Source organism: Odontesthes bonariensis, chromosome 6 (assembly GCF_027942865.1).
Source record: "Odontesthes bonariensis isolate fOdoBon6 chromosome 6, fOdoBon6.hap1, whole genome shotgun sequence".
Classification (NCBI taxonomy): Eukaryota; Metazoa; Chordata; class Actinopteri; order Atheriniformes; family Atherinopsidae; genus Odontesthes; species Odontesthes bonariensis.
The window spans coordinates 26,751,131-26,772,804 of record NC_134511.1 but is presented as its reverse complement, the minus strand read 5'-3'; the positions used below and the strand labels follow the sequence as shown (position 1 = coordinate 26,772,804).

At 41.0% G+C, this 21,674-nt stretch overlaps 1 protein-coding gene across 1 annotated transcript in view; it reads right to left on the bottom strand.

Moving 5' to 3' along the window:
- The window catches only part of ptar1 (protein prenyltransferase alpha subunit repeat containing 1), a 44,593-nt gene extending 30,466 nt beyond the window's left edge, over positions 1-14,127 (bottom strand). Inside the window, exons 1-2 of the mRNA XM_075468172.1 lie at positions 14,030-14,127; positions 844-1,013 (exon numbers count right to left, since the gene is read on the bottom strand). Of these exons, the coding sequence (XP_075324287.1) occupies positions 844-1,013; positions 14,030-14,115 (256 nt within the window). The 5' untranslated portion in view covers positions 14,116-14,127. The remainder of the gene's footprint in view (positions 1-843; positions 1,014-14,029) is intronic.
- Between the last annotated feature and the right edge of the window lie 7,547 nt (positions 14,128-21,674).

The window sequence follows — 21,674 nt, the reverse complement described above, 5'->3', positions numbered from 1 at the left end:
TTCTTCAGGGTGGGGCCCCAGAGAGTCCCCAAGTTGTTGCTGAAATTAGCATTGACCTCCTCCCAAACTGCCTTTTCACAGGATTTTAGCCATTTGATCCATTACTTTTGTCCCTGGATCTTTTACTCCACTGTTGGCTGTACTGGGCTAGGTTCAGGTTGCTCTCCCATGACTGTCTTTTTCTCCGCTGGGACTGGGTTGTTGATGTCTTGTAGACTTTGGTTTTTGACCTGCTTCGGAACTCCAGACAACTGACTCAACCTGCTTCTTAAAAAGTAGCTGTCGATGTGTGTCCCCTGTTGCCCCATCTTCAGACTGCCTTTTCTGCCCTGATGTATTCTCCGGCCTGAGTTGGAGATAATCTTTGCCCAACCACATATACACCTCTGGAGTTTCTATTCTATTGCTGGTCTTGCAGTTTCATGTATGCCGCTCATCTAATTAGTTGTCTGTTCCATTCCTGTATCAATTATGTGCAGATGAGTCATCTTTTACCCCTGCTCTTGCTGACTTTGAGGGTATCTTCTTTGTAGGAGTTTTTCGTAGCCAGGAATGGGTGGAACACAAGCACGTTCTGTGCCATGGGGTCATCACTGGGGTCTATTCCCTCCTGTCAGCTGCCTTTCCATGCCGTCAAAAGATCTTTCCCCAAGTGTCAGCTGTCGTTTCACAAAAGTCACTGGTTTCAAGTGTGGTAAGTTTGGTTTTGTATGACTAGGTGTTTATATCCCTTAATTGTATACATGAGACCTGCAGCTTAGACTCTGTGGAATGTTCAAGTGAGTGATAGCGCCTCTCTAGAGTATTAATAATAAAATTAAACTAAATAAAGAGCTTCCCTACCTTCCCTGTCTAGCCAGTGTCTGCGCTGGCGGTAGAGCAGCAGCTTGTTGTGGACATACGGCAGTAGAAACTTGACACACCAGCTTTCCACACCCAACTTGTTCTCAACCAGCACAATGGGACTGCGATTGTAGCGGGCCTCAGGGCACTGGATCAGGCCAATCTCGTCTCTGCAGGAGAAAATAAGAATCAGGGCTGAGGGCAGTTTTAACTTACTGTATGTATAGACAACATGACATCTAGGAGCATTCCATGTGATAAAACCACGCACTTTTCAAACAAATCTAAAAATCAGATACTACCATTCATAGATGTGCCATTTAATGTGACCAGTTTAACTTCTGTCTCTCTGTTCTTGAAGTTTAATTAATCTTTATTTCTAAAGCATTTTTCATTAAAAAAAGATGCAACACAAAGTGCTTCACATTGCCAATAAAATATTTTCTTAAAAAAAAAAAAAAAAAAAAAAAAAAAGGCCACTTTACGTCAAGTCCCACATGGACATATACACAAATATACACAGAATGATGTTCACTAAAAGCGCTGTCTTAACCCTCATTGACACTGGGAAAAAAAGAACACTGGATGTTTGAATAGAAAAAGAGTAAAGATGGATAAGATATTAAAATGAAATCTAAAAAACAGGACAAGAATGGAATGGAAAATGACAGGTTAAATATTAAACCAAATTAATTAATAGTACAAAAATATAAATGTGTTGAGTATTTAATAAATGAATTGGTAAAACACAAACAGAAAATGATAAAAAATAGTTTTAACATAAGAGACTAAGAAGGAAATAAATGTAAGATTTGCTATGAATACTAATAAAAAGATATTTAATTACAAGTTTTACTAAAAAGGCAGGTCTTAAGCCTTCTTTTAAAAATATAAACACTCCCAGCAGGTCTTCAGGAAAGCTGTTCCATAAATGAGGACCATAAAAACTAAAAGATGCTTCTCCATGTTTAGTCCTGCTTTGAGAATAAATAAGAGGCTAGCCCCTGATGACCTGATGGTTCAGGGAGGCTCATAAACTAAAAGCCGACTTAGAAAATTCCATCCATCCATCCATCATCTGCCGCTTTTCCGGGGATCGGGTTGCGGGGCAGCAGCGTGAGCAGAGAAACCCAGACGTCCCTGTCCACGACCACTTCCTCTAGCTCTTCCGGGGAGACCCCGAGGCGTTCCCAGGCCAGCCGAGAGACAGTCTCTCCAACATGTCCTGGGTCTTCCCCGGGGCTTCCTCCCAGTGGGACGTGCCCGGAACACCTCACCAGGGAGGCGTCCAGGAGGCATCCTAACCAGATGCCCGAGCCACCTCATCTGACTCCTCTCGATGCGGAGGAGCAGCGGTTCTACTCCGAGCCCCTCCCGGATGATGAGCTTCCCACCCTATCTCTAAGGGAGAGCCCAGACACCCTGCGGAGGAAACTCATTTCGGCCGCTTGTATTCGCGATCCCGTTCTTTCCCTTTAAGCTGTAGGACTAGTCAGTCCTTGTGAGTTAGTACCTTGTCAATTGATTGCTGGCAAAATTTGAAGAACAGTTCACCTGTCATATAAAAGTCATTTTGGTATTGCTCGTGTCTGTATAGAAGCGTTAGTGCCGAGTTTCTGAGTTTTTTCGACGACAAAGACAGAGCCGTGGGCAGACGCTTCACCATGCTTACATTGTTTTGAAGGGGGAGGGGCTAAGTCTGTGGAGGGGGCTTGTTGTGCCACCCAGATTTGCTCCCTCCATGCAGTTTTCTCCAGACATACGTTTCTCTTCCACACGAAAACAGAATTTCAGTGAAATGATGTCAAATTGCACAATATTTCGCGATAAAAAATTGATTCAGTTTTAAAATCGGCCAATTCTGCGATTACGTCCGCGATTCCGTGATCATGGAAATTACAGGGCCCTATTTATACTCCTTCATTCAAACAGATGTAAATAAAATACAGCAATAAAATGATTGAGATCAAAGTCTCCCCTGACTGTATCCTGAATTATTAACATTTACATCTTTTAACAATTGGTAAAGTGCAGAGAGGAGTAATAATGAGTTTACCAAAACAGAAAATGCTGTTGCATGCCCCATTAACGCTGTTAGTCCATTTTCATTTTATGGCTACCCTGACAAGGCCCTTTCTTTCGGAGTGAAACAGTGGTTATATCGCATCAGCAGAAGCTTCTCAAACAGCCTATAAGACAGTCTGTTCCTTCGGGGAAAGCACCAATCCTCCTAAACTGAACAGCCGTTCCACTGGTGCAGTGTTGGAGTTGGAGTGTTGTTTTTCCAGGTACATCTTTTTGAGGTTTTCTGATTCAGAATCTCAAGCTCATCCCCTGACTTTAAATAGTCAGTTACTACTTTTTCTGCTGAGAAGCTTTCTGTGGGATGGTTCTCAAAAATCAAAAAAGTCCATTTCAGCTGGGCTGGCTGGCAGTTGGGACACATTAGCATCGTCAGTTGCAGGAGCAGCTTTACGACACTCTGTTGTCAGAAGCTCCTTCACATGCTCTCTCCTACGCTCATCTCTCAGCCATCAAAGTTTAAACATGGGGCAAGTGGCTGCTGCAAGAAGTCCTTCTTGGCTATCCAGTACAGCATCAAAACGAGTTGTGGCTCAGTGGTTAGAGTGGGTCATCTAATAACCGGAAGGTCGGTGGTTTGATTCCCACTCTCCTGACAGGATTGGCAGTCCATCTCCTTGCCACGGCTGAGGTGCCCTTGAGCAAGGCACCCTTATCAACCATGCTCCCCGGGCGCTGTGATTGGCTGCCCACCACTCCAGTGAATGGCATCTGTCTCCACGAGTGTGTGACCCTGTGCATGTGTGTTCAACAGGCGCCAACCTGGATGGGTCAAATGCGGAGGAGTAATTTCGTGTTAACATTCGTTTGTACTTGACAATAAAGTAATCTTAATCTCTGTAAAATACAATATGATATAACTAAGAATATATTTATTTTACTATATAATCAGCTACTTTAATTATTTTGTGGGCTTTAAGGACCTAAACCATCTCATGAGCTATCGATACTGTATGAGATTTAATTTTGGTTGAGGCTATTTTGACCTCTTTATTTTAATCTTCTGTTGATGTTATGATTAATATTCATGATTAATGATGATCAAAACACCTGATACTGAACATGGGATGAATAATTGATATTGTATTATATTCTATCATTTTAATAATTGTACACATTGCTTAAAACAAACAAAGTGTAACATCTGCCCACCATGAGTGATATAATCAATTTAACATCAATTATCAAATAATAATCTTACCTTTCCAAAAACATCTGGCAGGCCGAGTGTCATTCTAGAGAGGCCACTGTCAGGGGCTTCATCACAGTGCATTACTCTTTCAAGAATTGGTACTCCCTTTCATTAAGGCACTTGATTCCCAGTTTTACACACAGGGGATTCAGTTCCTTCAAGGGAATTGTGATGATTGGGGAAATGGCCTCATACAGGGAATTTCACCTTGTGGATGTGGGTACCATTAGCTTCCTGCGGCTGACTTCCTCCACCTGTTCAGAGGCTAATGTTGATCGACTTGCTTTTGTCCAAAGAGCAGTGCATTTTGCAATGCTACTCCTATATACAGCCTTGGTGTCTGCACAGGAATTTAGATGTTTGTTAACATCGCTTGTTGAAATCAGGTTAATTGTGTGCGATGCACATCTGTAGTGTGGAGGGAGGCTAAACTGTTCATCACCAGATGCGGTTGAAAGGGCTTCTATTACATGTGTCAGTTTGTTGTCATCACCTTCTTCTTCATTTTCAGATTCAGACTCCAAATTACAGGGCTGAAATACTCTGAATGCTTTGGCAAAATTAGATGGATTATCCGTTACTGTGGCAACAACTTTGCCATGCAGTCCATATGATGAATGGATTTCATCAATTTCTGCTCCAATTACATCATAGCCTCTAATTCTCCTGCCTCTAATTCTCCTACATACAATTAATCCAGTGAACTATTACACCCATATAACTGACTAATTTTACTGAGTCATACTGAAAGTAATGTTGGTACTTCCAAGCATTAAGCGCTGCCTGCTCCTGCTTTCTCCCGCTCCATGTCATCTCTTGTTGATCTACACATGCTCTGACGTCACACCGCTCATTCGTGATTGTCATGAGACACTCTCACAAACAAAATCACAGTTTAGTAACGCAGTAACGCAGCCTGCTTGCTGGAAAGTAACAGTCATCTAATTACTGTTTTTGCAATTGTAATCCATTACTTTACTTGGATAAAGTAATCAGAAGTAACGCGTTACTGCCCATCACTGCTCTGCAACAACAAATCTGTGGACTCAGCTGCTAGCCTGCCACACAAATGAGGCTGCGGGGGGAATCGTATACAGTTTCACAAGTCAGTGTCAGGTGTTCAACATCGTCTGACTGCCTACGAATGCTGACGGAAATATGTGCATGTTTTGAAATGTCTAAATCTGAAACATATAAATGAAAAGGTCCTTCCAAAAAGCTCTGAAAAACTTTACAAAGTGCAGCATGCCCTTTTCAATTATTTTCAAACAATACACTCAAGACATAAAACTGGGACATCCAAAACAACAGATCAATCTAAAATAAAACAGAAATAAACATACTTTGTTCCATCCATGTTCCAAACAGTTTTGTTCCAAAATGTCACTCTGCATTTCACTCTGTGATATCTTTGAACGCATCATGTCTGGGCTACTACTGGGTTACCTCACTGTAACGTGCTATGTCTCCCAAGATGCAACCTTTTTATTCATGACAGTAAAACACATGCCTTTTTTTTTTTTTTTTTGTTATTTTTAATCCAACCTTTATTTAACCAGCCAACTAGTTATCAACAAATTCTTTCTTACAATAATCATACATATCATATTATAATTGTTTTTAATGTCCCCCCTAGGGGGATGAATAGTATTTTTCTATTCTATTCTATAATTGAGTTGAAGTGTACTCACTCCTGCTCGGTCAAACAAATGCCTGGATCAACACCCGTTTGTGATACTTGAGATCGGATCAGGACATGCTTATTCACAAAAGCTCATTTGCCACCATGACGATTTTAAAGGCAAACTCACCACACAGGTCATTAATTTGCCATATGCAACGTGGTGACAGCTAGTGAGAACCCAGTAGAGAAAGGGGACACCATGGACAGGTCGCCAGCCCATCACTGGGCCAACACAGCAAGAACAGTTACCATGCACTATCATACTTATACATTAGGGCTGAGCCATTTTTTCGATACTACGATATATATTATATAAAAAATAATAATAAAAAACACTTTTGTGTCCCCCCCCCAAACCTGACATTGGATCTGCACCCTCGCTTTGCAGGAAGAGCGATTAGGTCAGCCAGCTGCTAGTGTTGCTGTAGAGCATTTTTAGCAAGTTACCCGTCGCGAGTCAGTTACCAATGTTACCCGTCAGTCAGAATGGCGGCAAACATAAACCCAGCACCTTTGTGCATAAAAGCAGATGTGTTGGAGCACTTCGGGTTCAAAAGGAAGAAGGAAAGCGACGATTTGGATAAAAGTCTGGCGGTTTGCAAGCTGTGTCACAGAAATGTTAAATACTCTGGTACTACCACCAACCTACGAGCCCACCTAAAACGTCACCACCCGGACAAGGTAATGCTAACTGAGGAACCCAAGAAGCTGCGTGACCCAAAACAAACCATGCTGCACATGCGCGGTTGGCGCTTGAATCCGCGGATCGGGCGGATGACACGCCGAAAAATAGTATTTTAATTAAATTCGGGCGGGTTGCGGTTGAAGCACTAAAAAAAAACCACATCATTTTCCAAAGGTAACGAACGAAAACATACATTACAAACAGTATAAAACAAAACCACGTTTTAAATTTCCTGCGTAGGTCTTCTCGTTTGTTTGTGTCCGTTACTATACTAATAATACTAATAATTAACATATATTTTTTTACATACAACACATTTTGAATGTGGATAATGTCTGAAGAAACGGAAGAAAATATTAGCATACACAGTTCCGGTTCCGATATAGATTCTACAGTTAGCACATAGGACCCCAGTTCTACGTTGCTTGCTAGCAGTGTTGGGTGCGTTAAACCGTGTGGATTAAAGTGGAATAATTGCAAGAATCCTGTGATCAAGACAGCGTTTTAAGGTAGGCCATCTGGTTATTCATTTTGCCCGCCGCGGCATGTTGATTTGGGCTTATGTGCTTTGAAGTTGTTTTACATTCTCTGAAGTAGGTTGGGAACATTTGCGCTAAAGGATGGATTTATCGTGCTATGTAGACGGACTTTGTTGTCTAGATTCTTTTAAAAAATTCGTACACTCAAAACGGTGTGCCCGTCCTCATAATGTTTTACTTTTTTCTTGATGGAGTGTGAAATATAGCTGCAAATAGTATTTCAATGCAGGCATGTCAAAACGACCATGGAATGCACATTTTCAAGGTGATGGAAGGGTCGTGTGATGCTTGGAAATAGATCGGTTAATCCAAAATGTAGAACTATATAGTTATATTCTGTATTAATGTTTCACATACAAGTGGGGAGACGTAGGGTATGCTAACCTGTAACTAGTGATAGTGTGAATGCCTTGGAAGGAATTCAATCGCTTGTGACGGCTGTGTGTCTTAAAAGGTGTACAATTTAGCACTTGAGAGTGATTTTGACAGCACTATTATCCACTACATAGTAGTAGGTGGACTTATTGGCAAGATATAATGAACTACGCTGTTTGAAAAAGCCGATACAAATAGCCAAGGCACCTTCAATAGACCTACACCTATCGGCGGATGGCGGGCGGGTTCGGTTTTGAAAATCGGTGAAAAAATGTTTGTGCAAATGGATAGCGGGCGGATATATATATTTTTGCAGCGGTTGTGGATGGGAAAATACGTCATCCGCGCATCTCTACTGCACAGCGACGGAGATCGCAGAAGATTACAGAGTGCATTGCCTGCTTTATTTGTCAGGATTTGAGACCTTATTCGATGGTGGAAAACGCAGGTTTTAGGCGCATGGTGAACGCGATGGAGCCCCGCTATCCTATTCCAACCAGCGAGCACACCGCCAAGGTTTGCGTTCCCAGGCTGTACACTCAGACAAAGGCACACGTCAAAGCCTCTCTAGCCAGTGCAGAGAGAGTTGCCCTGACGAGCAACAGGTGGACCTCAAGAACAAATGAGGCTTATGTCACCATCACGGCCCACTTTATCAACGAGGAATGGTAGCTTGTTACATATGTCCTACAAACCAGGGACAGGTCCGAGAGCCACACTGGACACAACCTGGCAGAACATCTGAGAAAGGCTCTCGCTGAGTGGGGAATCACAGAAAAGGATCTAATAATTGTCACTGACAACGCGTCAAATATGACAATCGCAGCTGAGGAGGCAGCGTTCACGCTTCACGTCAAATGCTACGCGCACACCCTAAATCTGACTGCACAGCGTGCCATCAAAATCACAGCAGTCGCACGCCTGTTAGGAAGAGTGAGACGCATTGTGAACTTCTTCAGACGAAGCACCACAGCCAACCACATGCTGGAAGAGAAACAGAGGCTTCTACGACTACCAGAGCACAAGCTGATGACGAACGTTACCAGGTTACCAGGTTCGTGCATGGTTACTTTTAAATTATTTTCCTGTTTTTCTTTATTATTGTGAGAATGCTGTAAAGCAATATTGTTTTCCTGTGTAACTATTATTCCGTACGTTTTTTGCCGTTTAACTACTTCTGCATTCTTTAAACGAATTAAACCATTTTTGTGCACAATGTTCAGCTCTTTCTGGAGATTCTGGCTATATCTTTTGGTGTTTCTAACTTATTCGTTGTTTTTTTCCCCATGGATAGGTGAATGTTTGTTTTTTAGGTTACATATGGGTTACATATGTTTTAAACATTTCCTAAGTCTCTTGTTTTTTATTGAAGTACTTGAATTTACCTGGATTATTTTTAATCTAAGCTATTTTGTAATTAATTAAAATTTATTTTATCAATTGGATGAACACTAATTTTCCTAAAGATGATTATTTAGTATTTTTATCTGTCTGATTGAAAGCTTGTGTTAACAAATAAATCAGACATTACTCAACATTTACTCAGTACTTGAGTAGTTTTTTCACCAAGCACTTTTTTACTCTTACTCAAGTAATGACTTGGATGACTGCTTTTTACTTTTACTTGAGTCGTATTATTCTGAAGTAACAGTACTTTTACTTGGGTACAATTTTTGGCTATTCTACCCACCTCTGCTCTAGAGTCGGGTGAGGAAGACCGAGAAGGATCTGTAAATACTGACCAACAGACAAGACAATTGTTGAAGAAGTAGTCAGCGCGCTGAAGTCCATCAAGGAGGCTACACAGTACATGTCCAAGGAGAAGACCCCCACACTGTCAGTCGTCGCACCCCTCCAGGACACACTGATAGACCTACCCTATCTTCAGCTTTGACTGAAACCAATCAAAGCTGAATCTGCAGTCATAAAAGAGATGAAGGCTGCCATGGCTGGGGATCTTCAGAAGAGGTACATCGACCTCAAGGCAACTCTCCATGCATGTTTCAGATCCAAGATTCAAAAGTCTTCCCTTCCTGACTGAGAACGAAAGACATGAAGTTTATGATGGACTGATTGCAGAGGCTGCAAGACTGAGCATGCACCAATCAGAGGTAAGGCAATGATGGTACTGCTAGGTTTAACCCTTGGCCTTGTATCCTATGCGCCATCTCCTGGCGGGAGTAAGCATAGGCAGCCTAAATAATACATTGTTCAAAGTTTAAAAGGCAAATCCTACAACATCCTACAGTTTAAAATGGATAAAAATTAAATAGTTTTAAAAGAATAAATACTATAATGTTAACAATTTTAAAGGCATAGATATTAAATATAGTAATTCAAAGATTTATGATTTATGAAAGCTCATGAATTTCATTTCATGTTGACCTATTTAATTTAGTTGTCACTTTGGAGTGTGGACAAAGAGGGGACAGCAAATGCTAGCGCTGATGATGAGGGGATGGCCTCTGAAGAAGAGGGTGTAGATGGAGAGCGATTCAAGGAACGACAGAGCAGTCAAGGTCAGTATCACCCATTGTTATCCAGTGAAGAGAATGTAGATCACTTGTTCTGCAGTTATGTGGAGAGGAGACTTTCTGTTAAACTACTCGGCCAAGACACGGTACATTTTAAGTTCAATTTTAAATGTTGTTCTTAGTGACTTGAATTATTGGCTGTTTTGGAGAAGCCATGGTACTGTTTATTTTCCAGGGGGCTAGACTGGCCATCTCATTTTTTCAGCGATCACTCTGAAAAAAAGAAATCATGCCAAGGTAATTCTGTCTTAAAATAAAGATTTGCAATCAGTCAGAATAACTGTGTCTAGTATCAGTTAATTGAATTCCTGTCATTCAGATAGATGCCCTGGTTCCAGCTCTGGTAGATCCTAATGGACTGAGAGAGAAATGTGTAGAAAGTGAGCATGTCTCCAAAAAGCTGATTGAGTTGCAGGTTGAGTGTCCCTAAAGTGGAAGCATTTCCAAGTGTTTTTCTAAGCTTCTTTTTAGTATGATTGAGAGCGTACATTTGCGACAAACTCAAAAACTTAAAGGGGAACTCCGGGGCATTTGAAGCACATTTCCATTGCTAGAGGTTGTCAAATACTGACAGTAGGACACAGACCGGTGCAAATCTGCGCTCCCTGTGCTGCGATTGTGCTGTTTGCGCAGCCTGTCATGCTAACCAAATACGTGGTGGCTAAGGGGCAAGAGCTAAACCTTCCACGTAAAACAACAACTTGCACACAGCAGAAACGTCACACCACTTTATAAACCATCCGACAATAATGTCACAAGCCTTACCATCAAAACCATATGCATGGTTCTCACATTACTGGCATGGGGACGTTACAAAACAACTTTATAAACAGCAGTGCCGTCTGCATGACATTCCTTTCAGGTGCTGTTTACACTAGGGCTGGGTATCACCGCCAAGTTCCTGGATCGATTCGATTCTTAGGGCTTTAAATCGATTAATCACGATTCGATTCGGTTCCATCTGCTTCTCTTGATGTCAAAATGTTGCATTTTGACATCAATATTTCAAAGGGCTGTGGCTTGACAGTGTTAACAGATTGTTACATTATATTAGTAACACCTGAAGCCACCCAGTGGAAAGAAGTATTAGCAAGATTTTACACTATATTCAACGTGACAGCCTACTTAATTAAATACATTTGTAGGAGCCATTTTAGTCTCACCTATAGGTAGGTTTTAGTGTAGTTTTAGATTTAGCCACTTGGGGGAGCACTTCTTTTATGGTAGCTAACTTAGTTCTAGGTATAATTACAGGTGCCCAGAATTAGTGGGTTGATGACTGCTTGGACTGGGGAACACATGGTTCTTACCGTAGCCGTGTGGATTGGAACCAGTAACTTCATGAAAAAAATCATTCATGGGGAAAAAAAAAAAAAAAAAAAAAAAAAAAAAAAAAAAAAAAAAAAAATCGATCTCATGCCCTACAAATCGATTATGCAAATTTTAAATGAAATCGATTTAATCGATTTTTTTTACCCAGCCCTAGTTTACACATACCCGGGTATTTTGATAAACGCATATTTTCTAACCTTCGTTTGCAGAAATAACTAGGTGCACACAGCCCCGTTTAAAAAAAAAAAAACACGTCTACATTGATCAGCATAAAAACACTATCAAGAGCTGTTAAATTACGCCAAGCCTGACGGTGGCAGTGTTAGAACAATGAGAATTCCACACAAGCCAATCAGACGCCTAATACAGAACCGCTGACAGGAAGAACTTCGAAAAAATGTATTTCGTTGTTCCTATGTTTCCCAAACGTATTATGTGAGGTACTGTACAGTTCTTCACACAGCAGTGATTTCCAGGCATGTTCTTGCAATTCCGGACTGTTTAAACTTACCGATTTAAAAACACACGCGTACACTGTAAACAAACGGAGAGAATGGCGTTTTCATGCTAGCATCCTGCCAACATGGCGGATAGGGGCAGGGCTCTGTACTATGACGACAACTCCTCATTCTCAATTGCCCAAAACTCCGTTTTTGTCTCTTTCAACCAGTTTATACACAAACGCTAAACGGAGTTTTTAAAAAATCTCCACTTTTGCCGGAGTTTTTTTTATGCCTCGTTTTCGGAGGAAAAAACTCGGTTTGTGTATAAACGAAAGGCACAAACGAAGGGAAAGGTCTTCGTTTATCAAAATACCCCGGTATGTGTAAACAGCACCTCAGAGTAAACTTTCTCCCCTACACCTTGAACAGAGAGTAACCAACCATCTCATGTTTTGGTAATTTATTCTACTCATAATACTCAACTATTCCTGTGAATTTGAACACATTGGCTCTTTCCTTACCAAAGTTACATGGGGGAACAGAGTATTTCAGAGTAAGAAAGTCAGGCTGGCTGAAATATTCTGTTCCCCCTTTGATGTTTTTAAACACATGTGCTTTTTCTTTTTTTTTTTTCTTTAAAGAAAGACCAATTATAGCCGCATTCGGACAGAGCAGTTCTGAACGCAGTTCTAAGAACGGTCCACCTGGAATTCCGTTCTATGAACTGCCCTTCCCCAGGGGAACCGTTTCATTTTGCATTCGCACATGAGTCGGGACCTTGATAGGGACTGATGCGACGCAAACGTCTGCTACAGAGACGTGTTACTATAGCGCCACACTCAACAACAAAACAAAACCCGCAAAAAGTAAGGAGAGAAGAAAAAACACCAAGAACGCTATCGTGTTCATGGTTGTCATGATGGTGATATTAATCATGGACGATCACATCGGGTGTCTAACATGGAGGCTGAAAGAGCTCACAGAGAGAGTCAGGAGACGAAGGATGGAGCGCAGGCCATCCTTCGTCTCCTGACTCTCTCTGTGAGTTCTTCCAGGTTTCATGAAGAAAGGAGAGCAGAGCGCCGCAGACAAAGGAGACCACGTGTGAGTTTAACTTATTAAACACGCGCCGGTTGTGTCTGTGTCGTATGAGGAAACATTTCAGCCGTGACAACATGACAAGGGGCGGAGCTAGCAACCACCACACACCTCCGTCATATGTGTTCCTATGGAACCCTGAAAAGACCCAGCCTCGGAAAAGGAGCTAAAATGATTATAGGAACTGAAGGCCGTGGTCCCTAGTTCCTGTATGTCCGAATGCAGGAAAAAAAAAAGGCCCCGTTCCTGAAAAGGTTATAGGAACTGCTAAAGGTTCCTACAGTGGGAATGCGCCTATTGTCCAAATATGTCACAGGGACAGTGTGTTTGAGGAGAGGAATACATGCAGTACGTTATTTCAACAGTATTTTCAGACACAAAGCACATTAACTGATATCAATGATTAAAAGTCAGGGTAGCTACTAGAAATATCTTTCATTTATCCAGTAATGTGTTACATTTTACATTAGAAACCACATTAGTGGTTTACAGGAATAACATGGAAAACTTCCAGCAAGTTTTATTTTTCATGTCCAACAGACCGAGCTTCCAGCCTTTTCTATCAGGAATACAAATAAATAGACACGATGTGTTGGAATACAGCGTTTGAGTGACTGACTGTGTTATCTGTTAAACTATCGTTAAATTGAACACGACTCAAATTGGAAAAGACTATGGTTCTCTCGGCGTAAAAAAAAACCCACGAAACTGTGTCAAAAACACGTTTTATTCTGGGAGCCGCGGGTTCTAAGATAAAATAACAACCATGACACGATAAATGATTACGGTTCTGTAGTTTTACCGACAACTTGATCAGAAATGACGTACAGAACGTAAAATCTGCCTCTCAGCTCCGGCTGTTGTGCGCGCTCGCGACACCAGGGGGACAGATTATTTCAGGGGAACATATTTTTGCACAAGACCGGCGTATACAGTGCCAACGTGCAAGCATTTGCTGGCTGTCTACACAAAATAATAGCTCTCTGTCTATATATTGGCTATATAACGATGAAATTACTATAATGGAAAGTCTCTCAGAAACTACGATCTCAATAAACAAAAGCTATACTGGCTGGTTAAGCGGTAAACTTTCTATGAAGTGCTCTGATTCCAGGCAGTAGTCTAAGCCCACAGTTGAAACTTTGCCATAACCCGCTGTTAGGCTTGAGCTACTCTGAATTTAAGTACCCCGACCACTGTTTTCCCAGTCACCAACACTTACATGTTAGGGTTCCTTTTCAGTGCGTTGTTGATGTCTTTGACCACTCTTTGGACCAAGACATCTACCTCCTCCTCCGACTCCGCCATCTTATGGCATCGAATGACGTATTACGGTCAAACAACTTCTTCCGGAAAGGAAAAGTACTACCGGAACCCTTGCACGTGCCCTTGTTATCATCATCATAATAACAATTAGATTAGATAGATTTTTATTTTCGAACATGTATAAAAAAGAAAATGTATATAACTATTTGTACATACAAAAGAAAGAAAAAAGAGAAATTAAAAAAAAATTAAATCACATAAAGTGCTAAAACATAACAAAACACCGCACATTGTTCGAAAAAGGAACAATAACAATATAACAACAACAACAACAATAATAATAATAATAATCGTAATAATAATAATAATAATTCTGACAGTAGCAATATTAATGCATCCCTCTTTGAACTTGTGCTTAATTTAAAATGTTTCTGTTATATTTTAACTGTCATATCCTAACATTTTTCTCATTGGGAATAATACAGAGTATAAAATGTATCCCGTCAAAGCTGTGATTTATTTTGCTAATTTGATTACTTTGATTTTTTTCATCCTAATGATGATAAGATGTACTTCGGAATCAACAGTTGCTTTTAAGACAGTTTTTCACTGTCGTAATGACTGAGCATTGTGTTCTGACCTGAAGAACAAAAGTCTGTGTTCTAAGCGAAAAGTGCCACAAATATAAATGCAAACAAGATTATATGGAATCTTAGGAGGACCAGTAATAAACCAAACATTGTCTCCATCCTGGGAGAAAAGGTGGAGGTGATTGAGGTATTCACATACCTGGGAGTCTAGCTGGATGTCAGACTGGACCGGAAATGTAACACTGAGGCTGCCTACAAGAAAGGTCAGAACAGACTGTACTTCTTAAGGAAGCTCAGCTCCATCAGTGCATGCAATCTGTTGTTTTCCTTAGCTACAAAAAAAGTTTTTTTAATTGACTTTGTATCAATTTGACTAATTTTTAATTTAATTATTTGAATTTGATTGGGGCTGCATGGTGGTGTGGTGGTTAGCACTGTCACCTCACAGCAAGAAGGTTCCAGGTTCAACTCCCAACTGGGGCCCTTCTGTGTGGAGTTTGCATGTTCTCCCTGTGTATGCCTGGGTTCTCTCTGGGTACTCTGGCTTCTTCCCACTGTCCAAAAACATGCATGTTAGGTAAATTGGTGTCTCTAAAAATTGTCCTTAGGAGTGTGTGTGGTCGTTTGTCTCTGTGTGGCCCTGTGATGGACTGGCGACCTGTCCAGGGTGTATGTACCCAGCCTCTTGCTCATTGACTGCTGGGATAGGCTCCAGCCCCCCCGTGACCCGACCGACGGATTCAGCGGGTATAGAAAATGGATGGATGGATGAATAGAACTTCTTTATTTCAGTCATTGTTTGTTGAATTAGAAAGTGGGAACAGTGACACTGGCAGATGAATACTGTCAAACACGATTTTAAAAAATGTCAGAATTGATTGGTTATTATTTGATGAAAATGTAGAGGTTGATAAAACTTTAATTAATTCAGTTTTATTTCATAAGTGTATTCACAGAAAAACTAAGAGTTAGTCTTGAATAGATTATCTAAGACCATAACCTCAGCACAGTCATTACCCTTCTAAGTGTAAAAGAAAAATAAATGACTGAAGAGTTTCTACCCTTGCAGGGAGGAACAACTAATTAAATTGTCATCATTAGTGAAAGTTGGCAGTGTGTGACAGTTGTAAAGCAATTGATTGCACCTGCTGATTTGGTCAACAATCCCTAAAGGTTTTTCATTGACAGGATGGAAGGGTCAACCGGTCGGTGGCTCAAATATTATGGGATTGGTGGATAATCCCTAGAGACTAGAACTGCCACTCAAATCATCAATAACTTAAAACTTTAAGGAAAAGACTGAAACTGCAGATGATAAGGTAGTGGGTTCAAATCACCCACATGTAGAGGCAAACGAATACACAAGAAGCACAGACTGGAAAAAGGTACTATTTTTTTGCATAGATTGTATGAACACAGTATTTTCACATTTTATCATCTGAATAGGCACATGATACATTCATACAAACTGTTAAACAAGAAGTTGTTTGGCTGGGGAACGCAAATACATTAAATTGCATGATAAAGCATCAGTTTCTATAATGAGGATCTCTGAATGGCCATTAGATGGAGCTGTCCTACAGCATACTCTGTCCACCCTCTGCTGTTGATGCAGGACTTTCTGAAACTCTAATTCAACGTTCACATGAACATAAAACCAATGTCTTACATTTACAAACAGGTATGTATAATGATATTTGTGCAAATATAATTCTTAACAACTGATTTAACAAATGAAAATCAGACTGCAGCAGTTTGTGTGAATATCTGGAAGAATGTGTTGATATGTCCTATTTCAAGTGTGTCCAGGAAGTGAGCATCAACACAAGGTGCTTCCTCATTTCTCCCTCTTCGGAACATATACCTTTTGCCAAATGATAACAAAAAACTACAGTTTCTTCCTGCCTTAAAACTGCCACGATCATTCCTAAATGTTCCTAAAATGTTTGCTGTCACATGATTGAATGATTATTGGCTGCTTGCTCTCGCACCAGTTATCATGCAATGCATGGAGAGACTTGTGATGACCCACATCAAGGCCTGCATTCTTTCTGGTTTTGACCAACACCAGTTTGCGTTCGGGCCTAACAGATCCAATGACAATGTCATTTTGATAGCACTACACACAGCTCTCGGTCATCTTGAAAATCCAAACACATACATCAGGATGCTGTTTATTGATTTCAGCACAGCCTTCAACTCCATCCATCCAGATAAGCTGGTTGACAAACTGCACACATTACAGCAGGGAACCCCCCTTTGTCTGCGGATCAAAGATTTCCTCTTCAACAGACCAACATCATCCTCAGCACCAGTGTCAGTTTAAAAAAATAGAGGGGAGTCCAGCTGACTTTATAAACAGGACACTCTTAGACTACACATCTTGATTGTCAAATCAAGTTCTTTTGGCTAAGATTAGGGTTCACATCAGTGATATGTGATTCATGAGTCAATCGTTCAAAACTCGAGATTGTTTTTACTTAATTACTTTTAGTTACGAGTCATTGTCTCCATTAACTCGTTCACTGACTCACCGCTGCTACTGCCTGCTAACTGCAAAGAGGAGACATACCACACAACTGTTATTGTAACTGCAATTGCGTAAACGTATAAAGCTCATTGCTGCATTAGCTCCAAGGCTGAAGCGACGGCTCTGCTCCAGCTCATAGCTCACTTGCTCTCCCCCCTGCTCAGAGCGCCTCCCATACCCGAGAAACTCGCCAACTCGCTGCTCCGCACGGTTCAGGACTCATGATTCATACCCCACTCGCGATTCACAGGCAGCTCAATCGCTCCCTTTCCCTCTTTATTTTGAAGGAAGTGGGAGTTAATTCATTCAGTACATAATTATTTTATTCTAATGGTGCACTCTTGAATGTTTTGCACTATTGTTTAGGTTTAGGTCTCATCCTACCTGACAGGTCGCTCCTACCAGGTAACATTGAGAAGATCTGTGTCGAAGCCACGTAGGCTCACCACTGGGGTTCTGCAAGGTTCGGTCTTGGGTCCTCTTCTTTTCTCCCTCTACACATCATCTCTTGGTTCTATCATCCACTCCCACAACTTTTCCTACCACTGCTATGCAGATGACACCCAGTTGATTCTGTCTTTTCCCCCTTCTGACACCCAAGTGGAGGCACGCATTGCTGCGTGCCTGGCAGACATCTCGGGGTGGATGTCGATGCACCACCTTAAGCTCAACCTGGACAAGACTGAGCTGGTGTTTCTCCCGGGGATGGGCTGCCCGTTCCGAGACCTGGCCATCATCATGGATGACTCCGTGGTGACGCTCCCTGTAGCTGCTTGCATCCAGTTTAAGACTCTGGTGCTGCACTTATGATTTCTTGTGACCTGAAGTTCTTTTGCCTGTGGAGCATACTTATTCTAAGTCGCTTTGAATGAAAGCGTCTGCAAAATGACCGTAATGTAATGTAATGTTATTTAAATGTTCTATTTGTGCACAGTTTCATACATTTTATTAGAATTTTGCACTGTTTCGCACATGTTAATTTATTGACTGTTAGGGTATTTAAAGAAAAAGAAAGAAAAAGAAATGTTTCGCCTCGGAGACTTCTTGATTTTTAGCCTTTTCCACTATGATTTGGGGACTGGAGTGGTTTGGAACTTGTTTGTACATTCCATGGCGCACACTCTGGGTGATTGACTCAAGTGACTCGAAAACCCGATTCACTTTAGTGAGTGACTCATACAAACTCGAGTCGGTAAAAGGAATCGAGTATCCCATCACTAGTACGTGCTGCGCGCCATCAACAACATGCACTGTCGCTATGGTAACTACCACACACAAGTCGGACGTTGATGTTATTACCACTACCATTAGTGACAAGTCAGTCACTCACACCAGTCAATGGAAGAGGAGCACATCAAGCTTTTGCTTGATGTGCTCCTCTTCTTCATGTAGGTGGAGAGCAGTTGTGTGTTTGATGACTGTGAGAAAAAAAATTCATCTTCATGTGGAAATATTTTTATTGCAGCCCAGCGTACTACTCAGATAGCAAGGAAACATGGAATCAAAGTTTAATTTTGGTTAACTCCGTCAGTACCGATCATCAATCAATTTCCATCGGTTGAATCAACATTAATTTTGCGATTGATATGTCAGCGGCAGGCACGTGCAGAGGGGGGGAGGCGGAGGGTGCTGGAGCACCTGTCCCTTTGGCCCTTTCTGCCCAAAGTGCCTTTTTGTCAAAAGGGAAAGTTTGTCTGTGTGGCCCAAAATAATAATAATAATAAAGAATAATAATAATTTAGATCCATCCTCAGTCCGTCACATGATCCACTGCCCAGACGACTGGCCCGTTGCTAAGCTGATAGAGAGGGAGAGAGCACAACTGACGGTCCGGTTAGCAGGCTCTGCAGCGGTAGTTGTTTGTGCACGCCACGGTGTATTCTTGCAAGATGACTGACAAAGTTAGTGAAGTGAGCAGCATCCTGTGTGTGTGCGTCTGACTCTGCACACACTCTCATAAGTTATAGCCGCTAATTAACCACACACAGCGTGCTGAGGGGAAAAAGTATGTCTGTATGCCTGTATGTCTGGCTTCTTTTTGTTTATAGATGTTTTTTTGTCATGGGCAAAGTACATTAGAGAGGAGATAATTTTACTGTCAAGGGAGTTGCACTGTTTTTCCCACATGTATGTTTTTAGAGGCAATGAGGCATAGGTTATTTCACTAAAACTATGTAGCCTACATGCTTATTCACATAATTTTACAACAATTACAATAATAATTAGATGATGAATTTGAATTGTGATTTTCTCAACCTCTCATTTAAACAATCAGTACTTGTTTATCAAATTTTATATACACAAATTAAATATAATATGCATAAATATATAACTTTTATAACCTTGCTGTCTTGGGCAAAGTGGAAAGTCAAGCACAAATACATTTAAATATATGATTTCTATATCATTTAATTGTTTTTTACTTTATTATCAGCACTATGAATAATAAAGGGCAGATTATGAATCAGCACCATGGAGCAAATTCATAGCTATACAGTATATGTCTTGAAAAAAGTATGAAATGTCACTGTGTGTGTGTTTTATGTGCATTAGATTATAGTTTACCAATCATATTTCATTCTGCAGAGATGCCTCGTAAGGACAGGAAGTCAAAACAAAACAAAAGGAGTGTTGTGGACTGGGGTTTTCTGTTTTGTTTCTGTTTTCATATAGAGTTTTGCTGTGTATATGTTTTGGGGTTGTTTTCCTGTCTTTCCTGCAGGGCAGGTGCTGGCTCAGGGGCGGGGCTGACCTACTTCCCAGAGGAGCAAAAGAGCACAACGGATCACACCTGAATCATATCCAGTCATCTCACCACTCCAGAAAAGCCTGGTTCACCTCCACAAGCACTGTCAGATGATTCAGTCTCCAAGCCATGCCTGAAGGCTGAAGCCATCACCAACCCGAGCCCCGTTTTTGTGTTGTTATTCCCCCGAGAGGAAATCTACAGGACCCTCCTATACCGCTTACCCAACGGCTCTTTGAGTTGTTGGATTACCAAATAAACCTTTGTTTTGTGAACTGCCACCTGGGGGGTATTCCTAGAAAGTAGCTAAAGAAAGCCAGGCTACAGCCGGAAAGCGTCGCTTGAACTAGCGCCATCTCCCATTTAAGCCTCAAGTCGTTCCTCGAAGACATTTCAGCTGCATCTCGGTGAGGCTAATCCAAGCGAGGCCATTGCCTAGCTTAGTGCGAGTGCACGAAGAACGTAAGAAGCCCTGACGAGTGGATGGTGGAAAAACGGAGATCTGTGTGAAAAGGACAGCAAGACAAGAGCTGTTATTTTTTCGGCCGCTGAACAAATAATGCTTATGGAGCTGAGGATTTTAAAAGTGTCATAACCAGAAATGGTAATACAGCTGCGATCAATAAAGCGAAGAATACGGCATGGCTAACAACTGCAGACAGACTAAACGCACAAGTTATGAAAGTTTCATGACATTGTCAATTGTTAGACATTTAATTTACTGTCCTCATGTATTTATGCTCTCCTTTTTGTGTTATAATTTGTTTACGTAAAGCATGCTGCATTGTCTCTGTATGAGATGTACAGTACAAATATACCGGCCCTGCTCAGTTTATTAATAACCCAATAATCGACACGCATCATCATACTTTGTGACTATATTATCGTGAGTGTGTGACCCACATATTCATTTTTCACTGTTACATCACAACAGGAGCAATCTTAACAACCAACAGCGTACCTGGCAGCAGGTGAAGGTAAAGTACAGGAACATATTTCAGGTGGTAAGTAGCCTTTGAAGAAATGTGTTTGTCCAATAAATAGAGCGCCAAACTAGATACAAGAAACTGAAAATAAAAAAGATCAAGCTAGAGATTATGAAACTGGAGAGGGATGTTAGTATAAATTCAGATAAAGGAGAATTTTGTGTTGTGAACTGTATTTAATTCTGTTTTCTCTCCACAGCTTGAGAAACATGTAATAATAATTAAACAATTCAACACAACTCAAACTCAAACTTGTCATTATTGTACGGTTCATGCAACGTGTTAGAAATGCGTTTATACATTTATATTCACAGTGGGGTGCCATGACCTAAATGTGTGGAAAGTTATAAATCATCTGTCCATTTAGCCTTCTTACACTTGCTCTGACTTAAACTGCTACTGTGTCAATGCTAAATTATGAAAAGAAGTTCTAACTCAGAGGTCACAACAATAAGGATCAAAGGAAATATGTGTCCCTGTACAGGTCCCTCACTGTGTCAGGAGAAACTGAGTCCTTTCAGGCACTGGAACTCAACGAAGAAAAGACTTGAGCCTGAAAAGTTGTTCACAAGACAAAATGTATAAAATATGAAGTATACTATTAATTTAAGATGGCTCTGTCAGAAGTCAGCCATGGTGCCTGAGAAGTTTAAGCAATGAACCTGTATTTAATTTGGCCAAAGGTCATTTCTATCCGTGCCCTTGTTTTAGCATGTGCATGGTGGAATGCCCTCTCCGCCCTTGTTCCT